The 26,358-nt window shown below is 36.5% G+C and overlaps 1 protein-coding gene across 2 annotated transcripts in view; it reads right to left on the bottom strand.

The window, feature by feature from the left end:
* Positions 1 to 4,345: 4,345 nt before the first annotated feature.
* LOC129217051 (dual oxidase maturation factor 1-like) overlaps positions 4,346 to 26,358 on the bottom strand; it is a 170,925-nt gene continuing 148,912 nt past the window's right edge. Inside the window, exons 5-9 of one of the 2 annotated variants that reach the window (XM_054851291.1) lie at positions 23,372 to 23,446; positions 20,850 to 21,003; positions 16,196 to 16,407; positions 5,820 to 6,204; positions 4,346 to 4,961 (exon numbers count right to left, since the gene is read on the bottom strand). In XM_054851291.1, the coding sequence (XP_054707266.1) occupies positions 4,874 to 4,961; positions 5,820 to 6,204; positions 16,196 to 16,407; positions 20,850 to 21,003; positions 23,372 to 23,446 (914 nt within the window). In that variant the 3' untranslated portion in view covers positions 4,346 to 4,873. The remainder of the gene's footprint in view (positions 4,962 to 5,819; positions 6,205 to 16,195; positions 16,408 to 20,849; positions 21,004 to 23,371; positions 23,447 to 26,358) is intronic. The other variant, XM_054851292.1, reaches the window with a different exon arrangement.

Below are 26,358 nucleotides of genomic sequence, written 5' to 3'. Positions count from 1 at the left end.
TTTTATAAAGAAAACTCCTGTGGGGTTTGGCACACATAGCGGGACGAAAAGTACAATATGGAATTCCCAAGCATCAAAAGACAAATGTACCAAATTTGGAACAGATCAGACGAAAACTGGGTTCTTATAAGACCCCCCCCCCCCCCCAACACACACATGGTTTCCCACTGCAAAGCAGGACGAAAACGGGATTTCCCGAGCGTCAAAGGACATCTGTGACAATTTTGGAAAAGTCCTGATAAAACTTTTTTTTTTTAATAGGAAAACCCCCTATTTGGTGGTTGTCTCCCATAGCGGCGCGAAAACTACTTTATGAGAATTCCTGAGCATCAATAAACGAACCTCTATGCCAAATTTTGGAAAGATCCGACAAAAAATGAATTTTTTTCAATGTAAACACCCATCGGGGTTGCCCCCTCCCCCCCCCATAGAGTGACGAAAGCTAACCTCCGTGAATTCCTGAGCATCAAAGAGCCTCTATGGCAAATTTAGAAAAGATCGGACAAAAATTTTTTTAAGGAGAACCCCCAATGCGGGGTTGCTCTCCCCCCCCATCATGGGGGGTTGAAAACTACCATGTGTGAATTTCCGAGCATCAGAGGACCTCTCTTCCAAATTTGGAAAAGATATGATAAAAACTGTTTTTTATAAGAACCCCCCCCCCCCGTATGGGGGTTTCCCCCCCATAGAGTGGAACGAAAACCACCCTATGAGAATTCCTGAGCATCAAATAACGAAACACTGTGCCTAATTCGGAAAGATCCAGCAAAAACTGGATTTTTTTGTAGGAAAACTACCATAGGGGTTCCCCCCACCCCCCAAAGAGGGACGAAAACTACCTTGCGTGAATCCCCGGGCATCAAAGAACCTCTGTGCCAAATTTTGGAAAAATCCGACAAAAACTAGATTTTTTGAAGGACCCCCCCCCCCCCCGCCTTATAATGTGATGAAAACTACCTTGCGTGATTCTTGAGCATCTAAAAACCTCTGTGGCAAATTTAAAAAAGATCGGACAAAAACTTTTTTTTAATACGGAGAACCCCCAATGCGGGATTGTATGTCCCCCCCCCCCCTCCACACACATAGAGAGACATAAACGACTTTGTGTGAATTCCCGAGCCTCCAATAACGAACCTCTGTGCCAAATTTGGAATTTGGCACCTCTCTGTGGCAATGATTTGTTTTACCTTTTTTAAGAAGTTGTTTGTTTGCATTTTTACATAAATAAAAATTTGCTTGACATATTTTATGTGCCTCTTTTTTCAACAATTACTTGTCTTTTTTTTTTTTTGATGGGGGGGGGGGGGGCTGCAGGTCCGTTATTTCATTTTTTTTCCCCAAATATGGCAAAGAGTCTGTACTCAATAAAAATTTTACAGAAAACCAACCAGAACGACGGCCAGTCATGTGTAAAAGCATGAATCTTCAAAAATCAAGACGGGAGGGGGGGGCGTCAATTGACCCCCCCTGACCCCATAAATGACGGGCCTGTGAAAATGACTATACGCATTAAAATGGGAAACTACGGTGGTAAGATTCTGAAGTTACAATTTGATCACACGCACACGAATCTTATAAAATACAGTCGAACCTCGTTATAACGAACTTAAAGGGACCATTAAAATCGATGAAAAACGTGGTTCGCTTTATCCGAAAAACAATAAGACAAGGATTGCAAAAAAGTTCATTTCGGCAGTTATTTGTTATAAGCGTGTTCGAATTAACGAGGTTTGACTGTATTCTGAAAAATAAAAAAAACTATTGTGCTCCAAGATAAAAAAAAAAGAAATAAATTTTCTTAAAAATTTACGAAATTAACGTCCTCATATATGACGAAATTAATTTGACAAAACTAATGCTCTCAAAACCACGAAAATGATTCTTAATTTGACGAAACTAGAATGAAGAAATATTTTGTTACATTTGACGAAATTCGCATCCTCAAACCACTAACAAAAGCAGTTTCTTCAATTTGACGAAATGTTCGCTCGGAGCATATCCCTGGAAGTGGTTTCGTCAAAAACGAAGAAAATTTCGTCAAATTTGAAAATCCATTTTTGAGAGTGTGGGTGTGAGCAAAATGGAAATTAAGGTCGATTTTTGAGTGAAAATTGTTTCGCAAATACAATACTTCCTTTTATGTAAAAGGAAGTAAAACAACATAAGAAACCAGGGCCGGATTTAGGGGAGGGCAGGCGGGGCTACTGCCCCGGGGGCCTCCACAACAAAGGGGCCCCACAATAAAATTTTTACAAAATATCCTAACTTTCACGGGTCGAAAATATCGGATACATACATATATATCAAAATATTCGGATATATATCAAAACATCGGATATTTTCGAAAATATGATGATGTTTTCGAACCCTGATTAGGGGCCTCCACTCCTTCGTTGCCCCGGGGCCTCCACAGTTCCAAATCCGGCCCTGTAAGAAACTAAGACATATCCACCATGAAGTTATTAGGATGTAAAAAAAAAATGATTAAAGAGTTTTTAAATAAATATTATTCAATGCTAAATTGTACATAGAGACGATTATATATATATATATTTTTTTGACTTATCTCGGGCATGTTTAGCAATGCTAAACAACCCCGCTGAATCCAAATATCTGCAAAAAATCCAAGAACAGCAATGGGTCACTAAGGACCTCGTCCTTCGTAAAACCCAAACAAGATAGAATGTGCTCAGGTGAAACCTCTCCAGCAGAGCACCAGTGACACTCCGGAAAAGTCTTGATATTCCCAGAGAATCTAAGAGCTTTTGTGTGGCCACTCAGGAATCTCGAATATGTTGTCTGGAGGAGTCTACCCTTGAGTCTAAAGGACTCACCAGGACATTTTGCAAAATACCAGGCGTGTCTGGGAGGTGTTTTAAATTGGCGATTGAGCTCCATTTTTGAAATTGTGGAGATCTCACTGAAAGTAAGATCTCCACAAGGGCTCACACCCTCCGCAGCAGCAGATCTAGCCAAAAAAGTCAGCCCTTTCATTACCCTCAACTCCAACGTGGGAAGGGATCCATTGAAAGTGAAATGTATGTCCTGATGAAAGAGTATGTAGTAGACTCAGAATGTCCAGGCTGGTCTTGTCGCCCACATTACTCCAATTAGCGAGGTGCTGTATTGAGGCACGACTGTCAGTCAAAATCCAGATTTCCTGGAAACACTCCTCCCGCTGAACAGCACACTGCAGACCCTTCCTGATAGCAATCAGTTCTGATCTAAATACTGAACAGAAATTCGGGTTTCTGATTTTAAATTCCAAGGCCCCAGAGGGAGTAGGAATGAATACTCCACTGCCCGAAACGCCATCTTCTCCCCTGCTTCCATCTGTATAGATTTTCAAGGAGAAATGTGGTATATTATGTATAGTTTCCATGGCCATTTGTTTAACTAGGTCCGGTGGATCTGAACTCTTGATCACACTAGTCAGGAGCTCGTCATGGAAATAAATTCCCTCAAGCTCCAATCCAGCTCCTGCGTAACCCAGGAAATGTGTTTCCACATCGGAGGGAGGTAAGTAAGACGATTATATAATTTGTCCAATCTATTTTGAATAATTTTTCGGTCTGGATCCAATAAAGACAAAAATTTCAAACATTGAAGTAACTTTTTTACACCATTTAACAAATTTAAAAAAAAAACTGACATTAAATATAATAATTTTGAACTATTTATGATGATTTTTTAAGTATAAGGTTAGTCTTCGACACTGTCTTCATTCACAAAGACCCTAACAGACGACTCAATATTTCAGCAGGCTTTACTATTTTTGCCAAATATCGAGCATGAGGCAGAAAATATATGATCGCAGCAATGTGTGAGCAATGACAGTGCGCCTACCATTAGCACAGTCACGACAATATCTTGCAATCCCAGTGATGTCATTCTAATCTGACTGATAATTAAAAATGCAACGATATGTTTTTGACTTAATATGTCGCGATCTCACTTCAAGTTTTATAATATTAGGTGTGATTTCGACATAATGGAGCCATCCTCTTCATTCATCATCTCAGCTAAGTATGATATAACTTGAGGCGTTTGATTTTGACATATATTTTCTGTCTCATGCTCGATATTTGGCAAAAATACGTAGGAAAGCCTGCTGAAATATTGAATCGTCTGTTCGTTGATGAAAAAGTCACCATCTTTGTGAATGAAGAGTGACAAAAACTAACCTTACTTAAAAAAAATCATCATAAATTGACATATCTCGCTATGCTTTCTTTCTCCACAGTACACATTAAGTATTTTAAATCTATAATAGTGATTTCAAAAAATACGAAACTGTTATAAATTAAAAGCGATTTATTTTTACAAAGGAATTTACATCATTTTAAATACAGAACAGGAACTTCATCTATAATTTTTTGACCGTGCATCGTACATAATTTACATGGATTGTATTTCAAATTTTGCTTTCATTAAAAGATAAAAGTTACGCCTATATACATTATTTCCAGTAATACATATTTACATTTTGAATGATATAACAACAACAACATGCATAATAAATAATACAAAGTTCACGATTCAAATCAAAGTTTTTGGCAACTGGCTTGAATGGTGTGTGAAAAAAATCCGAATACCATTCATATATATATTTTCTAAATTTTCAACCATTCAAAATTGGTAGAAAATTGATGTCTATTGGCTGAGCCGTTTCTCTCTTCAATAACAACAATGGAATACGTCAGCCGATCTAAGGAATGCGTAGTCGAAGTTAGAACATCATTTCTTGAGATCACATTGGGGTGCGACGAAAAAGCTGTGTTTTGTAATAGTTGCGACAAAATCACTTTACTCCCTATACTTTCCAAACATCTCATGAAAAATTGAAGGAAAACATTGCGTCCTTTTGATCATGTCACCAAATTCCTGCTACTGATTTCATATCTATGTTCACATCCTTTCCACGTGGAGATATATGGGGTCCAGAGAAACTGTTAATTTTCCTAAAAAAAGTCATAAAACTCTTAGCACATAAGAAGCTTAACAAACAATGGATATAAGTTTAAATTCTCAAAGGAACACGGGGAAAAAATTGAAGAATAAAGCTACAGGTTACCGTCACAAAGCCGCAACTAAGGCTGAATCGATAGCAATTACAGCATCCAGGGACGGTAGTTTATCTCTTATTCTCGGCTCATCAATCATAAATAACAATAGTCACGCAGCAGGTGAATATCCTCGTGTAAAACACTCATTATATCTTCACTCTGGTAGCTAAAAATAGTTTAGCAAAGCAGAGGTCCGCATCTTAGTACGGCTCCACCTCAAAAAAGTGAAGATAAAAGTTGCGGTAGTTACAAATCACACACACACACGCCGCTAAAAAGCCGGAGCGAAAGTACAGTTCAATTTTTGGAGGTGAAGTTGTACCAAGATTGTGACTGTCTCGCTGGTTTACTAAAATATTTTTAGCTTCCAGTGTGAAGGTATACTAAGCACTTCTACAAGATTGTTCGCCTGCAGCTCGTTTATGGCTATACCAGACTGATGAGCTCAAAATAATGACGAAATGGATGCTGTAACTACTTCGGCATTGTTTTCAATCATGACAAAGACCATAACATTTGATTGCATTTCTGCAATAATGGGCTCATATGAGAATTAATAATTGTTTCAAACAATAATGTCAGACTGCGCCATTGAAAATTTCAGAGGAGGGGGAAGGTTGTTTTGAGGGGTATTTTTCACTTGGGGGGGGGGGGATTTGCGATATTTAGGATGGTGTGACCTGCTGTTGGGGAGGGGGGCACCCCCTGGCTCTGTGGCTAATGCTGACTGGGCTATGTCGAGGGCATGCTCACCTTTGCATGTAGGAAAGCTGCTTTCGTCGTCCAGCTTCCTTCTGCGCGAACTTGCCGAAATTTTTGAGGCTGACCGCTCTCTTTCCGTTGACGATGGTGCCGTACTCTCTGCCCTTGTCCTCATCCTCGTCGTCGTCGAACGCCCCGTTGACGAGTCCGTCCGAGGGGGCGTTGTGGGCTGGGCTCAGCACCGGGAAAGGGGTGGCGGAGACGGGGCCCAGGGAAAGGTGTTCCCTCACCGGGGTGGGGCCCGCAGCTGACGTGTCTTGCCCGACGAAGTAGCGATACGGCGTGTCGTAGTCCACCTCGAAGATAGTGGAGAACTTGTTTGGGAAGAAGTTGTCGATGATGGACATGGCGGTTCCCACGATGACGGATAATGTGCCTTGGAGAAGAATTAAAAAAAAAAAAAAATACTTATTTTTCTGAGATATGTAAGTTGCTTAACAGAAATGTTTTCTGAGTAATCAGGGATTGTTCAGTGTTTTTTTTGTGTGTGTGCACCCTTTTTTCGTTTCCTCTCTTTTTTCAATACCTCCTTAACCTCCTAAAATCACTATTTTTTTTTCGAAAAAAAAGAAAAAAAAAGTTGGTAAAAAAACCATTGAGGGTTTTTTTTTTCTGGACACAAAATGAATATACAGGTAATCTACAGGTTTTCCACAATTTCAGTTGAAGGCTGGGATGGGGTACAAGTTGTAAAAAAAGTTTGAAAAGTTCGGGGAGTAAGCGTAAAGGATTTGCTGGCATGTTTGTTTTGAATTTCAAAATATTCAAATCAAGTGCATTTTGATGATTAACTACAACCTTGTTAGGAGCTCTTTCTTATACAGCAGTTGCTTACTGTGGGAAAAGTAATTTTTCCATTTTTACTGATTTTGAGCCGTTCTTATGCTTGTAAATTTAACAATTTGACTAAATTTGATTTTAATGTTTTGAAATTCAAAATAAACCTGCAATCAAACACACTTTGTTTGCATATCATTTTCTTAAAATACACCCATCGTTCGTGTTCCCCAGTCACTCTTCTCCCCACGCAATTCCAAAAAATAACTCACACGAATTCTATCTATTAATTTTCTGCGGGGGAAAAGAAACTTTTTTTTTTTTTTTTGCCGGTGTTTTTGATAAAATTCGGTGTTTTTGATAAAATTCGTGCTTTAAATGTTTTTGGGCAATGCAAGGAATTCGTTTTTCTGATAATGTTTTCAAAATAGAAGAAGGCTTTAGAGTTTGAGTTTGTCAGAAATGTTTTTCCATGTGGAACTTTTCTTGAAAGTTCTTAATTTTTTTTTTAATAAATCATTATGAACTTGATTCAAATTGTAATTTCAAGTATATAACCAAAACAGAATTTTGTGTGACATTGCCAAAGTAAAGTTTTTATTTAATTCTCCATTGCCAAATAATGAGGAAAAAACAGCTCTTACACATCCAGCTATAACAGATACTTTACTGATAAATAGTTGCACATTTCACAAAATTCATTCATCCTGATATTTCATAAAGTATTCGAAGCGTAACTTGATTACAAAAATCAAGCAGTTTTCATTTATTTTACGACAGTTAGATGGAAATTAAACAGAGAGTAACTGGAAGTGCGATATAAACGTTTAGAAAGTTACAACACGGCATCATTAACTCAATTTTCATTGGGAAGTTGTCAGAAAAAGAATGTACTCAACACTGCACTCTTCGGCAGCCAAGCGGCTAAGAAATTAATGGAAAAGTGAGCTTTAAAGTGAATCAGACAAGTCGAATTCAAACTGGTTCAGGTTATTTATGACATCCGCTGATATGCGGTCAGGGTGAAAACGTTTTGCCTGTTTTTTGAAGGATTTCAAACAATTTGGACAGAAAGATTGCGTACAAACGAGACTATCTCTGCTTTTTTTTTAATCTTATGATTTATGATGTGAATAAAAAAAATTAATCATTCTAATATATTGCTTAAATAGAGATGAATCTAAAAGCAAAACTATTTAAAAAATGACAAGTACTGTATGGTGATTTTTTTTTTTAACAAAGCTTTTAAACTGATGATGTAGAGCAAGGAGAAGCTCGAAAAACCTGTATCCTTTGGAAAGTTTCAAAAGCTTAAAACCCACATTAAAATATTCGCTCTTAAGTTCAACCTCGGAATTAATTTGTTACATCTATTATCAGTTAAATTCGTAATTACTTTTATTCATTTTCGTCTCTGGAAACGATTAAAAAGCTTGTCCTACTCTTCGATGTGCAATAGTAGTATCGATGTGTAATAGTGCACCCAATCCTGTTTCTGTGCGGTCTTTTTTTGTGCGGTTTTTGGAAATTATTTATAGAACGAGCGGAAATTATTTATAAAACAAGTGCGAGGTAGTATCTTAAAGTGACGACAGAAGCCTCCCGATGGAAAGTCACTGTGACCTCTCAAAAGTTTCCTTATTCGTGAAAATCTTCGGGAGTTGGCAAAATTATCATCACTTGGTTTATTTTCATTTCGTTTATTTGCAACATTTTGGGTTATTTTCTACGTGAGACTTTTTTAATGCAGTTCCTATCCACCGCATAAAGACAGGTTTGGGTGTATTATTATAGCTCGATGGTCCTACCCAAACCGACACGAAGACTGATAATAAAAGCTTTTATTCTCAGAGAGACGGAGGGGGGGGGGGAATAGAAAATAAGCCTTTATTAAAAAATATGACAAAAAAAGTTTCACAATTGGGAACGCTAAAACTGGCCCCACCGATATTTGTTGCGAATAGCGGGAAGGCAAGGCGAAATAATGGGGTCGTTTCCAAAATTTTAAAAGCATTTTTTTCTGAAAGAGCATGCTTCAAAACATAGGATTTGACCATTTTTAAAATAATTTGTTTAAGTTTAATATTTTAAAAAAATTACTTAAATCGGCGCGCTTTCAATTTTTATGCTTCTGTCCGATGACATCACAAATGATAAAATGCCATTCTGTGTTGCCATTCACAGAGCAAAATATTTAATTCGCATCTTTACTCACGTGTATTGGCAACGATAGGGTTGATAGCAAGCGTAAAGCACAATATTTAATTCGCTTCTTGATTATCATAACGCGGAAACGTGGTAGAAAGATGCACCAAAGTGCATCATTTGTGACGTCATAAAGACCACACCGTGTTTGAAAAATCGGACATTAAAAAAAAATAATTAAAAAATAACTGTTGGAAAATAAAAGTATTTTCTGGGTCCATGTTATTTTTTTTTTTTTTATTCTATCAATTTCAGTGACAAAAAGTACTACTTTTGACTGAAGGAAACAACCCCATTATGAAAATAAAAAAAATATTAAGTGAACGAAAGCTATTGCAATTTTTTTTTCATAATTACCGATGCATACATTCTGTTATGAGAAAGAATGTTATCTAGTATGTTATGACGATAATTTCAAATTTTGGCAAAAGTACAGGTTATTAAGCAACTGTCTTTTTGCGATTTTTTTTTCAAAAGAACACATATAGTTATTACAAATTAGTTATTTTTCACTGTTGTAACACTGACGATGGTGAGAAACAACTATACATTTTACCAACGCATTCTTAAAAGTACATGAAAGCAAAGAGGGAAAAACATATAACCGAACTTTTTCAAATCTACACCAAAGATTTGGATACAAGGAGCAGTTATGGGGGTCGTGACCACCGCCCTTAATCTTCGACAATATTATCTGCCCCACATTGTGTTCAAACACTCAAATAATTAAATTTAAACGATTTCAGTGATCTTTTCAATTTATTAATAATTTCTAAAAGTAAACATTTGAAATTGCTTATGAAATTAGTAAGTAACGTTTATGCTGTATTATGTCTCTTATTCATGGTCGCTTAGGGGCTTTTTTTTTGACACCCAAGCAATTTCAGAAAATTTTCGTACCCAAAACCGTTGATTCGTTATTTTTCAGTATGACACCCCTCCCCTAAATCGGTATTCTGTATGCGCTCCGCCCCTGATCTAAAAACGTAAATTTCTTTTTCTTTTTATTTTAATTCTCTCACATAAACCAACCCTAATTATAGTATTGCTGGTATTCAACTTCCATGATGCGGACCTATACATGTCGCAGAAAAAAAAAAAAAAAATCACAGGCGTTTATGCGATTGAAAGAAACTATTGCTCAACGTGACGAAGTGCGCGACGTAGAGCGACGTTCATTTTTTAGAATTCTATTCTCTTGACTATCATTAATTACGGAAACGAGTTAGAGCAAAGTCATTACAAAACGACTAACTAGAAACATTCTTTTTTCCTAATTTTTCGAACAACGCGAAACCTTATTCAACAATCCTTTAACTATAATGAGTCAGGATTTGTAATTCTTTGAATTATCAGAAGATAATTGCAGTTCAAGTTGAAGTGTCGAAGATTTGTTACATCCAATCGATTTTAAGCGTCAGACTTGAACGAAAAGTTTGGACAAGGAAGTTCCCAGAATTGTTTAATTACTTTGATTAGTATCTATTGGCATTGCTAATATAACAAGCACGGTCAATTAATTTTGACCGGTTGCATTATAATGTCTCATTTCCGTAAAGTTTAAAAAAAAGAAAAAAAAAAGACCTTAGTTGAATTGCTAAGTAAAAATGCTTCTAAGAAGGTAACTGAGGAACAGGCAATCTAAAAATAAATAAATAAATAGTTTGTACACCAGAAAAGCACGTTGTTTTGGGTTCTAAATGGACTTTCCATTGTATTGCAACCGGACATAGTATTCAATTAAAAAAAAAAAAAAAGACCTCTGTGTCTGCCATTTTAAAAATGGAGGGTATGAAAATGGAGGGCGACCTCAGGCCCGACGAAAGGTCAGCCTAGTCGGAAATTAGGAGCCCGGACCTTGGAGGGATCCAGCGACACTGACGCAAAAAAAAAAAAAAAAAAAAAAAGAAAGAGAGAGAGAGAGAGAGAGAAAAGAAGGAAAGAAAAAAGAAAGGAAAAAAAAAAAAAGCGCTTCACGAGACGCTCGGCAGAAGTGATAACTTTCATAGGATTAATTTATTATCATTATTTAATCCTATGAAAGTAAAAATTGGCTTATGGTAGCTAAGCATCGAAATTTTTGCATTGTATGTTATCTAAAAATCTTGCGAAGACTGCATCAAGTACAGTTCCGTGACTTGTAGTGACTTCTTATGGCTTATCAATCATTTGTAATTGTAATTTGGATTGTAGGAACGATACTAAATTTTTAGCTAGATCAGAAGCAAAATTAACATTAAAATCTCCAGTTAAAATTAAAGGAATTGTATCAAAAATGGAACCGACTTCGAAATCGTTCTAAATGAAAAATAATTTTATTTTTTGATCACCATTCAGACTATCCCCGCGTTGCGGAGTCTGCGGGGATGAAGTTCGTTTAAAATATGTACACCTTATCACAGTTCAAAATTCTAAATGACGCAAGATATTTTTAGTATAACTAATCGCAAAAATGTTTTTGTTTTGAAAATAAATTAAAAGATTAAATGCTGTTTTGAATATATATTGTTTACAATGTTATTGGTATTATATTGTATTATTAAACTCACCTTTCGTTAGGAGATTGCGTTATGTTGCGACGATCATCCATCTTCTGTTTTATTACTTTTTTTTTTTTTACTATCACTTAACTCTTAAAGCTGACCCAAAGAGTAAAGAAACAAAATTTCCCCGACCATGCGCGCTTCTGTCGTATGCGCGAACGAAAGGAATGTCAGACAAGAGTTGCTAGTCCAGTCAATGCGCGAACGAAAGGAATGTCAGACAAGAGTTGCTAGTCCAGTCAATAGATACATTTTACCTTGCAAAAAATGGGGTCAAAGATTTTATTTTTTTAATTTGTACATATTGGTGCCGACATGGAAAAACCAAGTTATCCAACACGAAAGACCCCGGGAGAACTTTTGGGGGCCGAAAAACCACAAAAATTTATGACTTTTTTTGTTTTTTCCAAAATATCTCCGAAATGGTTCAACTTAGAAAAAAGTTTTAAATGTAAAGTTTAAAGAACATAAAATTTCCTACAACTTTTGTATTTATAACTTTTTTATAGCACAAATAACAAGCTTGCTATAGCTCTTTGAAAATAGGCAGTTTTCCTCCACTCCGAAAAAAAAATCTTTCACACTGAAAGCAAGGCGTCATAATTATTAGAACTTTAATAGAAACTTTAGTTTCAGAGAGTTTATCGACAGTTAGAGTAGTTTGAGTTTCTTGCTCCCCCCCCTCCCCCCCCCGCTGGACACAGTAGCAATTCTGGCTGACAGATTAGTTCCCACTAGACTCCAAAAACTAACGATGTATTATGAAACTGAAATACATATATACGCATTCATTTAAAGCACATACAACGATGCAATAATAATTTAAAAAAAAACCTTCCCCACTGCTCACGAACTAACTTTTCTGATCTGACAGAGGTAGTCTTCATCAGACTCCAATAATAGATGATATATTGTTGTTTGTAACTGGATTACACAATATATACATTCATTTGAGGGATATTATTCGTACATTCTTGTCTAATTATTGCAAACAAAGATGTGATTTTTAAATATTAATGTGAAGGAATGAATATTAGGCAGCTAATAAGCAAACAATCAACACAGTCATGCATCCTATGCTCTGTCACAATAATAATAATAAACCCTCCCCCACCGCTCACGAACTAATATTTCTAGCCTGACAGAGGTAGTCTTCAGTCAGACTCCAATAACATATGATTTATATTGCAGTTTGTAATTGAATTACAAAATCTTCTCATTCATTTAAAGCACATAATTCGTACCATCTATTCTATTACAAGGGAAAATGCAATATTCGAATATAAATGTGAATGAATAAATATTAGGGTGATAATAAGCAAACAATATACAAAAAGAAAAAAAAAATGAATAAATAAAGGTACAATAGTACAGTGAAACCTGTGTAAGTTGACCACTCGCGGTGCAGTACTTTGGCGGTCAACTTAGACAGGTGGTCAACTTATAAAGGGCGGGAATGATTTTTATTTTATTTTTTGTCATTTCTTGCACCATGTATTTTTTCTTTTTTAAGGAATTCACCCTTACTTTTTCTCTTCAACTCACATTTATTGTTTAACATTATTGAAAGTGAAACAATAATTAAAAATACAATTCAAATAATTTTGTTACTTTTTCCTGGTTTTTAACTATATTAGACACTGTAGTTTTAGAAATTCCATATATGCCAGCTAATTTTCTCTGGCTTTCTCCATTTTCAATTAATTTTAATATTTCATACTTTTTATTAATCTCAAGTTCAACTAACTTTCTTTTTGAAGCCTTTTTATGCAAAAATTATAGTCCAAAGAGCAACAAGCTCGACTCTCCCAGTTCATAAAGGCAAAAATAAAATGTCCTATCTCTTAATCCCTTGCACCAGAAACATGTAACTTTACTCATTAGCAGCCCCAAATCTGCGTACCCGCAGTGCAAGAGACCCGCGTCCTTAAAGGGGCTAACGGCCCTAGAAATTGAAGAAAAATAGAAGAAAAAACTAGCACTAAGACTTATTCACTTTAGTAATAGACACTTTTGGCCACTAGGGAGAGGCCCTACATATTTTACTGCAGGGGGCCCGAAATGTATAGATTCTTGGAAAGCTATCAAAAAATAATAATAATATTAAATGAATAAATAAATAATAAAATAAAATAATTTTCTGAAGAAAGTTTAATAAAATAAACCAAGTGGTCAACTTACAAAGGGTTTTTTACAACGCTCCAAACCAAATTTGGTGTACTTTAGTGGTCAAGATAGACAGGTGGTCAAGATAGAGAGGTGGTCAAGTTATAGAGGTTTTCCTTCATTGTATGAGATAGAACTAATTCCGTTCCTGACAAAAGCGGTCAACATAGACAGGTGGTCAACTTACAAGGGTGGTCAACTTTACAGGTTTTACTGTAATACGTAATGAACACTTTGAAAAAATTCTGCAGAAACTTTTTTTGAGGCATGAAAAACCCTTACAAAATGAAAATCCAACTGTAGAAAATTAATACCTACATCTAAATTACAGAGAGATTCATTCGACCTTAAAGCAAATAGAGAAATAACAACAAAATACGCTGTTTATCTTCTTCGAAGCCGTTTTGAAGGTCCAGGTTCTCCAAGTTCAGAATCTGTAGGGGGTAGAAAGAAGCTGTGATCCTTTAATTGTTCATCTCCTTGTTGCGGTAATTCCAAAAGCTCCTGGAACAAATTATCTTCTTCAGCAGTCTCATCCAAAGATGAAATTTCTGCAACATTTTCACAATTTGCGCCACTGCAGTGTTTGCACTTGCTGAAGCATTTTAAACCTGCCTTGTGACAAGAACAGGCTCCAGTACAGTTTTTCTTGCAGGTACAAGGTACAATCTTCAAAAGATTCTGAGTAACTGAATCTCTTTTCGTGTCAACAAATTAGACCTTGCGTCCTGCGTTCCCAACCCCATTTCTCTGGATCAATTATGTTGCCCAACCAACTTTGAATTTGGTGGTAGAACCGATATGAGTAATAACGTCCAGCATGCCCCCCCCCCCTCCCCGCACGTTGGAGGTACCCCTGCAAGATTTATCTTAGCCCTGTATGCTAGTTTTATAAAAAGATTAAATTGCAAAGCATCCAAAGATAGGTTCAAATACTTTACGTCACCTGTGTATAATATTTGCAAAATGTTTTCTCCAGCTGCAGCTAAGGAAGACATCATGATGACAGATTGGGTCCATAAATACTTCAATAGCTTCCTTAATTTCAGGAGTTTTTTTTTTCTTTTTTTTGACTATTTTGTACAACTTAATTTTGCCTTGGCCAAGATCGCCGAAGTCGTATCACACCCACTAGACGCATGGATGAAAATAATATTGCTGGGGTCAAACTTAAAAGATTTATTGGGGAAAAAAACAAATCACAAGCATTCCCTCTTCCAGGTTTTAAAAAGAACAAGTTGCTGAAAGGCTGTCCTAAAGCTGTCATCAGTACTCTCGCTCACTATAACAACCTTTTCAATTTCTTTTGCCTTTGAAAGAGCAGTAAGTGAGTGAGTCGGCATCATCTTGAGTCTGCCTAACTTCAATGCCACACTCTTCGAAATATGTCTCAAGAAGTAGAATAAGACAATTCTTTTTGTTATAATTTGCCAGAAATCTTTCTTAAGGAATTTAGTTAACATGTTAGGTTCAACCATTACTTCAAGGGAAGAGATTGATTGCTCATTGAGATAGCATTTGTGACAGGCAGTGTGAATTGTCACTTCTTTTAAGAACTTCAAAAAACGCTGATGTTCTTCATTTTGCCGTTTTGCGCTGCATCTTTGAAGATTTTCTGTTCCCTTCTCCTTCACAATCTTTATTTCGCATTCATGCAAACTGATTTCGCAAATAATAATGATAATAAAAAAAAAACACCTTGATCAGGCGTAATCATTTCTAGGGAAAAAATTGTAATTCAGAACACACAAATTGATAAAACATACTCTCGCTCAAACCCTGAAGTGACCAACATGAGTAGCTATTGAGTCGATTCATCTCATTTGGAGAAAAAAAAAGGGGGGGGGGATGGAATGGGGGTGTTTTGTTTAAATTAAAGGGAACGGAGGAATTTACCCTCAGCTGTGAAAGACAAATGATTTCCAAGGTCAGACTGCCGGCGTTTCTCCTTTTTTCCTCCGTTATCCGATGCGCTTTCACACAATTCGCTGAAGGGGTTCAGAAAAAGTGTGACTTTCAAGAAGCTGTAACTCGCTTGCTTTTCATGCTACAAAAATGTTGTAATGACAAAAGTTGAAGGAAATTTAATCCTCTTTAACATTTGCATTTCACGTTTTTTTGTGATTTTAACCATTTTTGAGATATTCTGAAAATACCACAAAAAATCACAAATTTTTGGGGGTTTTCGGCCCCCAAAAGTTCTCCCGAAGTCTTTCGTGTTGGATAACTTGGTTTTTTCATATTGGCACTAGTATACACAAATTTAAAAAATAAAATCTTTGACCCCATTTTTTTTAAGGCAAGCCCTTTTTTTTCTACCTATTGACTGGACTATGCGCCGTTACGCGTGTTATGTCACAAATCGGTTTACCCTCCCACAAGAAGTTATCACTTCAAAAAAGGGAAAAAAGAACTCCGAATAAGAGAAAACGTACAGATTAAGAAAAATTTACTCTGTGGCACTTAAAATAGTTAATATTGTCTAGTAAGCAGTTTTGTTTCCCCCCAAGTAAGCAGTTTTTTTCCCCTTCTTTTATGTTCTTTTTCTCGAAGGCGCAAGTGACCCGGCGACATAACTGACAAGAGGCCTACCTTGGCTTTCTACGGCCCTGGGGGACCCTCTTCCTTTTTGCGTCGAGTAGGGGATTTAAAACAAAGTACGAAATTTCTTCTTACCTGCTACGACGAGAATCCAGAAGCACCATCCAAATGAAAAAGTGAGGACCTGCACTTCAAAATGAATGATGAGGGGAATCTTGGGCAAAAGAAGGGCATAAATGGCATTGGCCGATAGAACCAAGAGTCCCGTCAGCACCATGGCATACGCTCCATAACGTGGCACCATGCACAGAAGAATATTCATGACCATCCATATAGCGAAAGATGTCCTGTATTGGAAATACAAATTGCATCAAATATCAAAAAATACAAGTACTGTCTGACCACGGATTGTATGGAAAGACCGATTCCGATTCCGAGTCACAACTGACTACAACTGTATTTATGTCGAGGACTGCATACTAAGTGCCCTGCCTCCATTATTTTTTCATACCGATAGATGGCAGCACCATCACTGGATCGTACAGTTAATGAGAATTTAGAACTAGTCCAGGAGCTAATAGCTACCTGGTGCTAGCACCCCCAGAGGTATCGTTTCACTTGGAGGACACTGAGACCACGAGCATATTTAACGTCGCCCCCTTTAATGACGACGGTGGATCTTCGACCATCGAGGTTCGAACTCAGGACCCTCCGGCCCCGAATCCGACACTCTACCGATCGGGCTACCACGGCCCGTATGGAAAGACAAACATACGTTTTACAGCCAGAAATGGACGAATCTATTTATTATCGATTTTATTTTTTACCGATGTCAGCTTTTGTAGAAGCAGAGTCTCATTCAAATGAGCGGAATACGCTCATCAAATTTCTACTTTCCTCTCTTATTCACATAGATTCGTCTTATCTGGACGTTTGAAAATTCCATGCAATCCGTGGTTGGACTATACGAGTGTAGTCAGGCTCTGGTAAGATGAGGCTTAACCTCAATGGAGTTCATTTCTTTTCAGAGAGAACAAGAGTTAGAAGAGATTAAGTTATTTTTTGTGCAGAGCTGGGTTGTCCTCTCCGCATGTAATTGGCGAGAAAGTTTTACATCTCTCTCTCTCTCTCTCTCGCTCACTGTTTTTCATTTAAGTCTTGAATAATATTTCTTTCTCTGTGGGTTATACCTTAGAAAAGAACTTTTTTTCGGTTCACTTTGTCCGGAATCAGAAAGATTATTTATTCTAAAGAACGCAGAATAATTTAAAATGTTTTTGAAAAGGAAGTAACTTTTGAAGAATGCATACCAATCGAACAAGTCTAGAATTATACTTGTTGCCAAGCATTCAATGACGATGCCGAGTATATAAATATGCGTTTCATTTCTGAAACCGGTTTTCCTCACTCTTATTTAGACAAATGGAAGCGCTTAATTCTTTTTCCATCCGAATTCAACATATTTGAATCAAATTATAAGAATAGTAGCAGTTCAGGTAAACAGCATTCGAAAGAATTGAAGTGCACGTAAAACGTAGTTAAGTCAAAGGTAGAAAGTGGAGCTGCGGAAATAATAATAATGAAGGAAAGGTCTATTCATGACGTGTTTACGAAGGAAATGCTGGCTTAATGTTGGGAGAAGAGATTTCAGAATTTCCGATAGTGGGCGCTTGTTTACAATTAACCCTGTAGTTGATCAATACCCCCCCTCTCTCCTCAATATTTTGACCTCCACCATTCCTTTCTCACAAAGGTATCAAATTATAGTTATCATAAGAGCAAACACAGGATTAGATTGGGATCTAATCCTGTCTTTCCTTTTCGCTCCTAGGAGCTATTTTTTCAATTGGACAATGTTCAGTCACACACAGCAAGGATGTCACAGATCTGCCTCCACCTCATTATCACTCGACCTTACTTCCTCTGCTCTGTTAACTGATTAATTCCAGATCGAGCATATCCGGGATCACTTGCAAGACTAATAAGTTGGACAGTTTACAAGTTTGATAGAATTAGAGATACGTTTACAGTAATTGTAGAACGAGATGACTCAAGATATGGTAGAATTATTTAATTTATTATTTTTAGGACGTGCATTTATACTCGAAATTGTATATTTGCTTTTTTTTTTCCTTATATTCAAAGTGAAAGGTGTCACTGCAATCAAACGAACTTAAACTCAGAATTATAAAAATTATCTGTACATCAAAAGTTAGGGAACTTGGTGTTAGAAGGCGGATGAACTGGTAGCTATGTTAAGGGTAGCTACGAAGATAGTAGCAATGTATTTTTGAGTTTTTGTATGCGTGTATGTATAACAATAAAAGATTTGATTTAAAAAATTCCTCCTGATTGCAACAGACGAAAAAAATACCAAGTGTTTAGCTATCGGAAATACTTTTACAACATCATACCAGACTTTTCTCTCTTAATGCCCGTCTGTATTAATTTGTGCATTCACGCTAGAGAGGGCCCAATAAGGTTCTAAAACCTCCATTCGTTTGAGATATTTCCTGCAATAAATGATCATTTTATAGATTGACCACGGAGAGAAGGCGAATAAACTGGAAGCGGAAACGGACCACTTTATTTTGTAATAGGTATAAGTAGGATCAGCGAGATCACGCGAACAATAAAACTTCACTGCTTGTGCGTTCTTGCTGATCCTACCAATTGCAAAATGAAGTGTTCTGTTTCTCTTCTCCGTTCATCCGCCTTCTCTCCGTAGTCAGGCTGTACTTTGATTTTGAAATCACTTCTATCAACATCATACTTGGTGAGCAAATTCTTTATGGCAATAAACAGTAAGTTACCCCATCTAAGTCATGCCTAAGACAGATTTACATGCAATGTACTGACTGCTCGGTTATCCCATCCAGAGACTGGAATTTCGTCCTTTAACCGCACCATGTCTGCGGACTCTCGCTGGTGAGATTAAATTTACTTTATCTACCAGTTTGTTGGCTCTCTCAGCTACAATGAGATGACATTTGCCTCCAGTTCGGTTATTCCCTTTTAAGACTAATGAGTCCGTAACAAGGACAAAACTGCAGTCTCTGGATGGGATAACTGAGCAGCCGGTATATTGTATGTAATGAGTGTACATGTAACCATGGAAATCCGAAATATGGTATGTGTCGACACAGAGGTTGCGATTGGAGATTATAAAGGCGGGGTCCAACATTTTTGAAAGCTGAAGATTTTACTTTTGGTTATCTTTGGGTGATTTAAGGAGGAGAGGCTTCGGAAACTCCCCCCTCCCCCCCCAAAAAAAATATTCGAAGCTGAAGTATCAAAACAAACGTATTTGGTGATGTAAAGGTAACTTCCCAAAAATAATCCCGCAACTGGTGTCTTAAAAAAGCAAATTTAGGACATCTTTAGCAATTTTGCATTGTTTAATCGTTTTAAAAACGCTATTTCAGGATATCTTTGAATGACTTAATGAGGAAAGAATGAGTTCGCAGGTTCTCCCCGGTAAATCTTTTGGAACTGATAAAGCCATAAAACATCAATTTTAGACTTCCTTTGGTAACTTCAAAGGAAAATGCGGAGGACTACTTCCGAACTTGTTTCTTGAGGTTTAAAAACGTATTTTAAAATTTTTTTACTGATCTCAGGGAGAAGCGGGTTCGATTCCTAGAAAAAATTCCGAATAACACAAATTTAGGCGCTTTTTGAAGGTACAAGAAGGAGGGAGCTTGTTTATGGAATCTCTTCTGGAAATGTTCCGAAACCGAAATCTAGAAAATGCAGTTTCTAGCTATCGTTGGGTGATCTTCCCAGATTTTTTTTTTCAAATTAAAACCTTAAAAACGTTCAGGCGATGAAAAAAGTGCTGGGGTGGTTGCCCCCCCCCCCCCCCCTTTGCCTCCCGAATTACTGCCACTGTGTCGAAATCAACCGGTGAATATCGAAATTCACATACCAAGGAAACCGGCGAAGGACCGAACATTTCCAGTGGATCCCAGTGAAAGTCAACATTCTCCAATTTCGGTCTTTCACAACAACATTACATATACACCCACACAAAGCCCCTCCCCCAAAAAATCTTGTTTGAAAATCTATATATTTGATTCTACGTAATTTAGCGCTTGACCCACTTCCGATCGAACGAAGCAATCTTTTTCCCAAGAAGATCACGACCAATCAGGCAGACGTAGATCTATCTGTCTATCTATCTATCCAATGAGGGCCGTGGTAGCCCGATCGGTAGAGTGTCGGATTCGGGGCCGGAGGGTCCTGAGTTCGAACCTCGATGGTCGAAGATCCACCGTCGTCATTAAAGGGGACTGGGCGACGTTAAATATGCTCGTGGTCTCAATATCCTCCAAGTGAAACGATACCTCTGGGGGTGCTAGCACCAGGTAGCTATTAGCTCCTGGTCTAGTTCTAAATTCTCATTAATTGTTCAATCCGGTGATGGTGCTGCCATCTATCGTTATAAAAAATAATGGAGGCAAGGCACTTAGTATGCAGTCCTCGACATAAATAAAGTTGTAGTCAATTGTGACTCGGAATCGAATCGAATCTATCCAATGAGCCATCAGCTCAAAAACTCATAAGAGGACTGCGTACTCTAGCGCCTAGCCTCTGTCGTTTATAAAAGTTGTTTAAATTGGTCACTAGATGGTGCGGTGTTGAGACGGAGGTGGGATAAGAAAATGAAAGGGACATCAGAGAAAAAACGAAGAGATCGCCGATGGGAAACCATCTAGCGAAATAATGCGGAAATCCAATAAGTCTGTGATGTGGGATAGATACAGACGTAGATATATTGACAACTTACCACAGCATGATGGAGGTGTAATATCCGGCTTTTCTGTACTTTCCACCCCAGGAAAAGCCCTCCATGTTTTGACTGAGGTACTCGGCGATGGTCAGGATCGGGAAAGGAAGACCCTTGATCAGAGCTTCCCGAAACTCCGTTTTGAGCTGCGTCGCTAAAAGCAGAAAAGCAGTTACTCCAAGAAATGCATTATTTACTCTTATTTCGACAATTGCAGATCTCGGTGCAAGAGGGAGACAGTTACACTATTTGCCGGTTTTGTGTTTTACATTAAAATGCGAAGATAAGTATCGCCTGGCAATTGTGGTCAGAGGTGTGTAAAAGTCGAATAGTATAAGGAGTCATAAATAACAATGGACAGTTGTCATACCGCTTGATAAGCTGCAAGAAGTCCTTCAGGAGAACATCAGGGCTTTGCATACGGATGAAGTGTCGAACGGCTATGCGCGAAAGACGGCATAGCAGGCGAACGCGCAAAACACCTACACACCTTTGAGTAGACAGTGCAATACCACATGCGTCGACGGCAAAGCAAAACCATATTGCAATTCTTGGTGGGGAGTGCCTGCACCATTCGCCAAACATTCTTAATCTCGCACCAACTGACTTCCATCTGTTTCCGGCTTTGAAGAAGAATATTGGCGAAAGGCAATTTGGAAGTAATGCTGAAGTCAAACAAACCGTTATACGTTTCTTTCGAATGTAAAGCCCTGAGTTTTTCCTGGAGAGCTTTTTGAAGCTTATCAAGTGGTTATGACAAATGTTACAATGTCCTTGGTACTTTGGCGGAAAAATAAAAATGTGTCTTATCTTTAATGTCTCCTTACATTTTTTGCCTTTCGCACACAACTCTGTCCACTGTCAATAGGGGAAACTTATTTTCCTACTCTCACTCGTATAAGAAGGAAAACTATTTTCTTTAATTTAGTAGCAAAACGAGGTATCTCCAACCAACATTCTATGAATATTGGTGAGATGATCTCGTTCCACATGAGATAGTCAAGGAAAGGAACTATGCAACAGACTACGTTTCAGCAGAAGAGTGATACTGCTCCGCAATAACTCAATGTATCAAGGAGGAACGTCGAAAACCCGGACGTCAAAAATCCGAAACGTCAAAAATCCGAACGCATTTCCATGAAGTTTTAATATATTTTCCTTCATGTTCAGTAAACAGTTCATTTTTGTTAAAAAGTAATTATTTACATATTATAGCAATCTATATGCTGTGCACATACCCCCTTGTGCGAATTAATGCAATCAAGTTGGGAATTTTAAATTTTCGAATTTTTTAGGTTGTTCAATCTTTGTTTATTACAGCTGTTTAGCCTACCAGTTGATTAGGCGCGATAACCTCACCTTTTTTTTCATAAATATTGTGTTTTGTTTAAGTGTTATAAATTTCTACATATTTTTGCTGTTTTTCTCAAATGTCACTTTTTATCTTTTTTTTTTAGCCTTATGTATTCCTCTACGGAAGACGCAGGCCATTGAGTGAAAATCTTATTGCATAACAAAAGAAAAATGATTTGTGCTTTGCTAAAAACATGGTGTAGAGATCAAGAATTCAAAGAAAAGTGCAAAACTCTAGTTGACACACAAAGGTGTACTAAGGTGTGTGTTAGGTAGCTATTATTAACATTGTAATTTTATCACATAACAGTTCCGTAGTAAAACATGAATTGATGAACAAAAAACCAAAACCAAATTGCAACAAGCCGTTTACCCTGATATGATAGTGACGTGCTAGGTAGCTATTATTAACATTGTAATTTTATCACTTAACAGTTCCGTAGTAAAACATGAATTGATGAACAAAAAACCAAAACCAAACTGCAACAAGCCGTTTACCCTGATATGATAGTGACGTGCTAGGTAGCTATTATTAACATTGTAATTTTATCACTTAACAGTTCCGTAGTAAAACATGAATTGATGAACAAAAAACCAAAACCAAACTGCAACAAGCCGTTTACCCTGATATGATAGTGACGTGTTAGGTAGCTATTATTAACATTGTAATTTTATCACTTAACAGTTCCGTAGTAAAACATGAATTGATGAACAAAAAACCAAAACCAAACTGCAACAAGCCGTTTACCCTGATATGATAGTGACGTGTTAGGTAGCTATTATTAACATTGTAATTTTATCACATAACAGTTCCGCTGTAAAACATGCATTGATGAACAAAAAACCAAAACCAAACTGGAACAAGCCGTTTACCCTGATATGACACTGACGTGTTAGGTAGCTATTATTAACATTGTAATTTTATCACATAACAGTTCCGCTGTAAAACATGCATTGATGAACAAAAAACCAAAACCAAACTGGAACAAGCCGTTTACCCTGATATGACACTGACGTGTTAGGTAGCTATTATTAACATTGAATTATTTTTTCACATAACAGTTCCGTTGTAAAACATGCATTGATGAATAATGTAATAATAATATTCAAACAAAAATTCTAATTTGATGTCACATAATCATCTAAATAATGAAAAATTATATACGAACTTTTATCCATACCTTCTACCCAGTTGAACCTTTCATTGTAGTTTATGTCCTCACTATTCTTGTGAATCGGATTAGCTATAAAAGTAGTTAGGTACAAAAAAATTAATGCACATGCACACACACACACACACATATATATTTGTATATAAATGTGTGTGTGTGTGTGTGCGATTGAAGAAATAGATAAAAAGATAAAAACACACATGTTGTAATAAAAAAAGAGTAAACAGTAAAGACCACTATTTTCTTATTTCTAAGTTGTATAGAACAATATTATACTGTCGTGCTAAACACAAAAGTCGTATTTTTTTTTTTTTTTTTTAAATCAAAAATGAGTTACAGTCACCAGGCGGTTCTTAGTCACTATGCTTTATGGTCATATGCCAATGGGAAATATTTAAAAAAAAAAAAAAAAAAAAAAATCCATCTGAATCAAATCCATTGAGCTGCACTTTTAAACGGCAATTTCTCATTTTGAACTCAGTTTAGCATTTTGAACTCAGCAGATACGACTTTTGCGCTTAGCACGGCAGTATAGTAAACCTCGTTTTTCTGAACTAACTTGGTGGTGATGGGCATAAATGAGTTCTCATAATCGAATCACTCGATTATTCAGGATCATTCGAGAGCTCGATTATCAGATCTCAAGTTCTCGATTATCAGATCTCGAATTGTCGATTATCAGATCTCGAGTTCTCGATTATCAGATCTCGAGTTCTTGATTATCACAACTCGAGTTCTCGATTAGCGTATTTTGAGTTCTCGATTAACACATCTTTCAAAAGATCTCCATTATCAGTCGTTCGAGTTCTCGATTAAAAAATATCTCGATTATCAATCTTTCGAGTTTTCGATTTCCAAAGATCTCGATTAACAATCGCTCGAGTGCTCGATTTCAGAAGATCTCGATTATCAATCCCTCGATTATCAGAACTGCTCGATACCCGAGATCTCGATTATCAAAAGTTCTCGATTATGCCCATCACTACCAACTGGCACTGAAAAAAACCCGGAAGATTGAAAATCTGGACAATCCGGGTAATATGGATGAAAAGGAAAAAAAAAAAACTTTAAGGGGAGTTGGTGCCCTAAAACCATATTTTTAAAAATAGTTTTTATGTATTTAAAATATTAAAGTTAAGAGCTTTCAAGCAACACAAAATTCATGTTTCTATGTAGATTAACAGTAACTTAATTTAAACATTAATGGGGCAGGAATGTATTAAAATGTTCGTGCAATTTTACTTTCAAACGTGATTTTCTCAAAACGTCAATTTTGAAAAATCATGTTCCTTTTTATGGAAAACTACTTTACATGTTTCTTTGAAATGTTCACCACATTTTATTCATATGTTCATAATTATAGTGAAGTGACATTTTTGCTTTAGGATTCATTTTTTCCTAATCAGCTGTTTTTGTGGTCAAAAAAGGTCTTTTTTTTCATCTAAAAAGTTTTTATTGTTTAAAATTTAATAAATTATGAAATAAGTAGAATTTCATTTTAGTAGACTTTTAGATATCTTTTGAAAGCACTTAAAATTGTATATTTTTATCATTAAAACTTTTTTAGAAAAAAAAATACATAAAGACATACATAAGACATAAAAAAAGAAAAGCTCGAATGTTTAACTTATGTGTTGTTACGTTCTTGCTATGATAATTTTAAAATATTTATGCCAACATGAAATTTAAAAAAAAAAAAAAAAAAAGAGATTACAAATTTTATCTCGATTATCCAAAAATCTGGATAAACAAGGTTCTAATTATATTCAGTAAATTACAACCAATATGTAATTTACTGAATATACCATGCCTTGCCTTCAATCTTCGAGCTGAACCGAACCATTGCTTCGGTCACTCGTCTGGTCTGTGCTAATTCTATATTAGCTACCATTTTGTTTGGCACTCTTGGCTTCCTTAAGAGGTTTTCCATCTCCAGCTCAGTCACTTTCCTATGCCGGGCTGATGAGTGCTAATAAGCACGAAACTGCAGTCCTCGGCTGGAAATGACTGAGCTGGCGGTGTATTTCATGTAAGGTTCTAATTAGTGATTGCAATATCGGTATACCGAATCTCGGTATTTCGAGCAATTTTGCAATTTCGAAATACTGGTATTTGCTGAGGTGAAATATCGGTATTTTCGGCATTAGCTGAAAATAATAAATAGTTTCAACTAAAGAACTTTCAACTTAATTTTTTAAAGATCTACTTAGACTTTAAGTATAGGGCAGACCGGGGCACGTTTACGCGAATTTTTTTCAATGAATTTTCTAAATTTTATGTTTTAACTTAGAAAATTTTCGACATTGCTGTTTGATGAAGCAGTTAATGGAGTCAAAATTGGTATATTCAGTTGTTGTCCAGTTTGTATTTTTAAACGTTACAAAAATTATTTTTGAGTCCAATTCGGTTGCGTAAACTTGCCCCGGACACGGGGCACGTTTACGCATATTTATTTTGACACCTAACGTGGTTCTGTTAGTATTTTGAACATAATGTCTTACCATCGTTAAAATAAAGCACATTTATTACAGACTGAATAGTGTATGAAGTAAAAGCTGAACGGGCATGAAGACAGCACTACATGGTTGTAAGCTATAAGATACGAATTTGTAACTCAATTAAAAATTAAATGGTGATTTTCAAACTAAATAGCCTGAAAATACTAAAACGTTTTCAGACAGTTCGGAGCAAAAAAGAGCGTCATCGCACGTTTAAAAGTAAGACTCAGTAAGAACGTGCGTAAAGATGCTCAGACGTCAACGCGTAAACTTGCCCTGTCACCAAATTTGGATTAATTTTTAACGTGCAAAAAAAAAAAAAAAAAAAAAAAAAAAAAAATCAGTTTATTATACAAATACAATTCTCAAAAAAGGATAAAATTCTGCTAATTTTTGTATATTTGTTCTTTCTTAACTAAGTATAATTTATTCACAATAAGCTTCAAAACGTTCAACTCAAAATTTACTCCACTCGGTAAAAAACAG

Source organism: Uloborus diversus, chromosome 2, assembly GCF_026930045.1.
Source record: "Uloborus diversus isolate 005 chromosome 2, Udiv.v.3.1, whole genome shotgun sequence".
In the NCBI taxonomy this organism is placed as follows: Eukaryota; Metazoa; Arthropoda; class Arachnida; order Araneae; family Uloboridae; genus Uloborus; species Uloborus diversus.
This window is presented reverse-complemented; position numbering and strand designations above follow the sequence as displayed.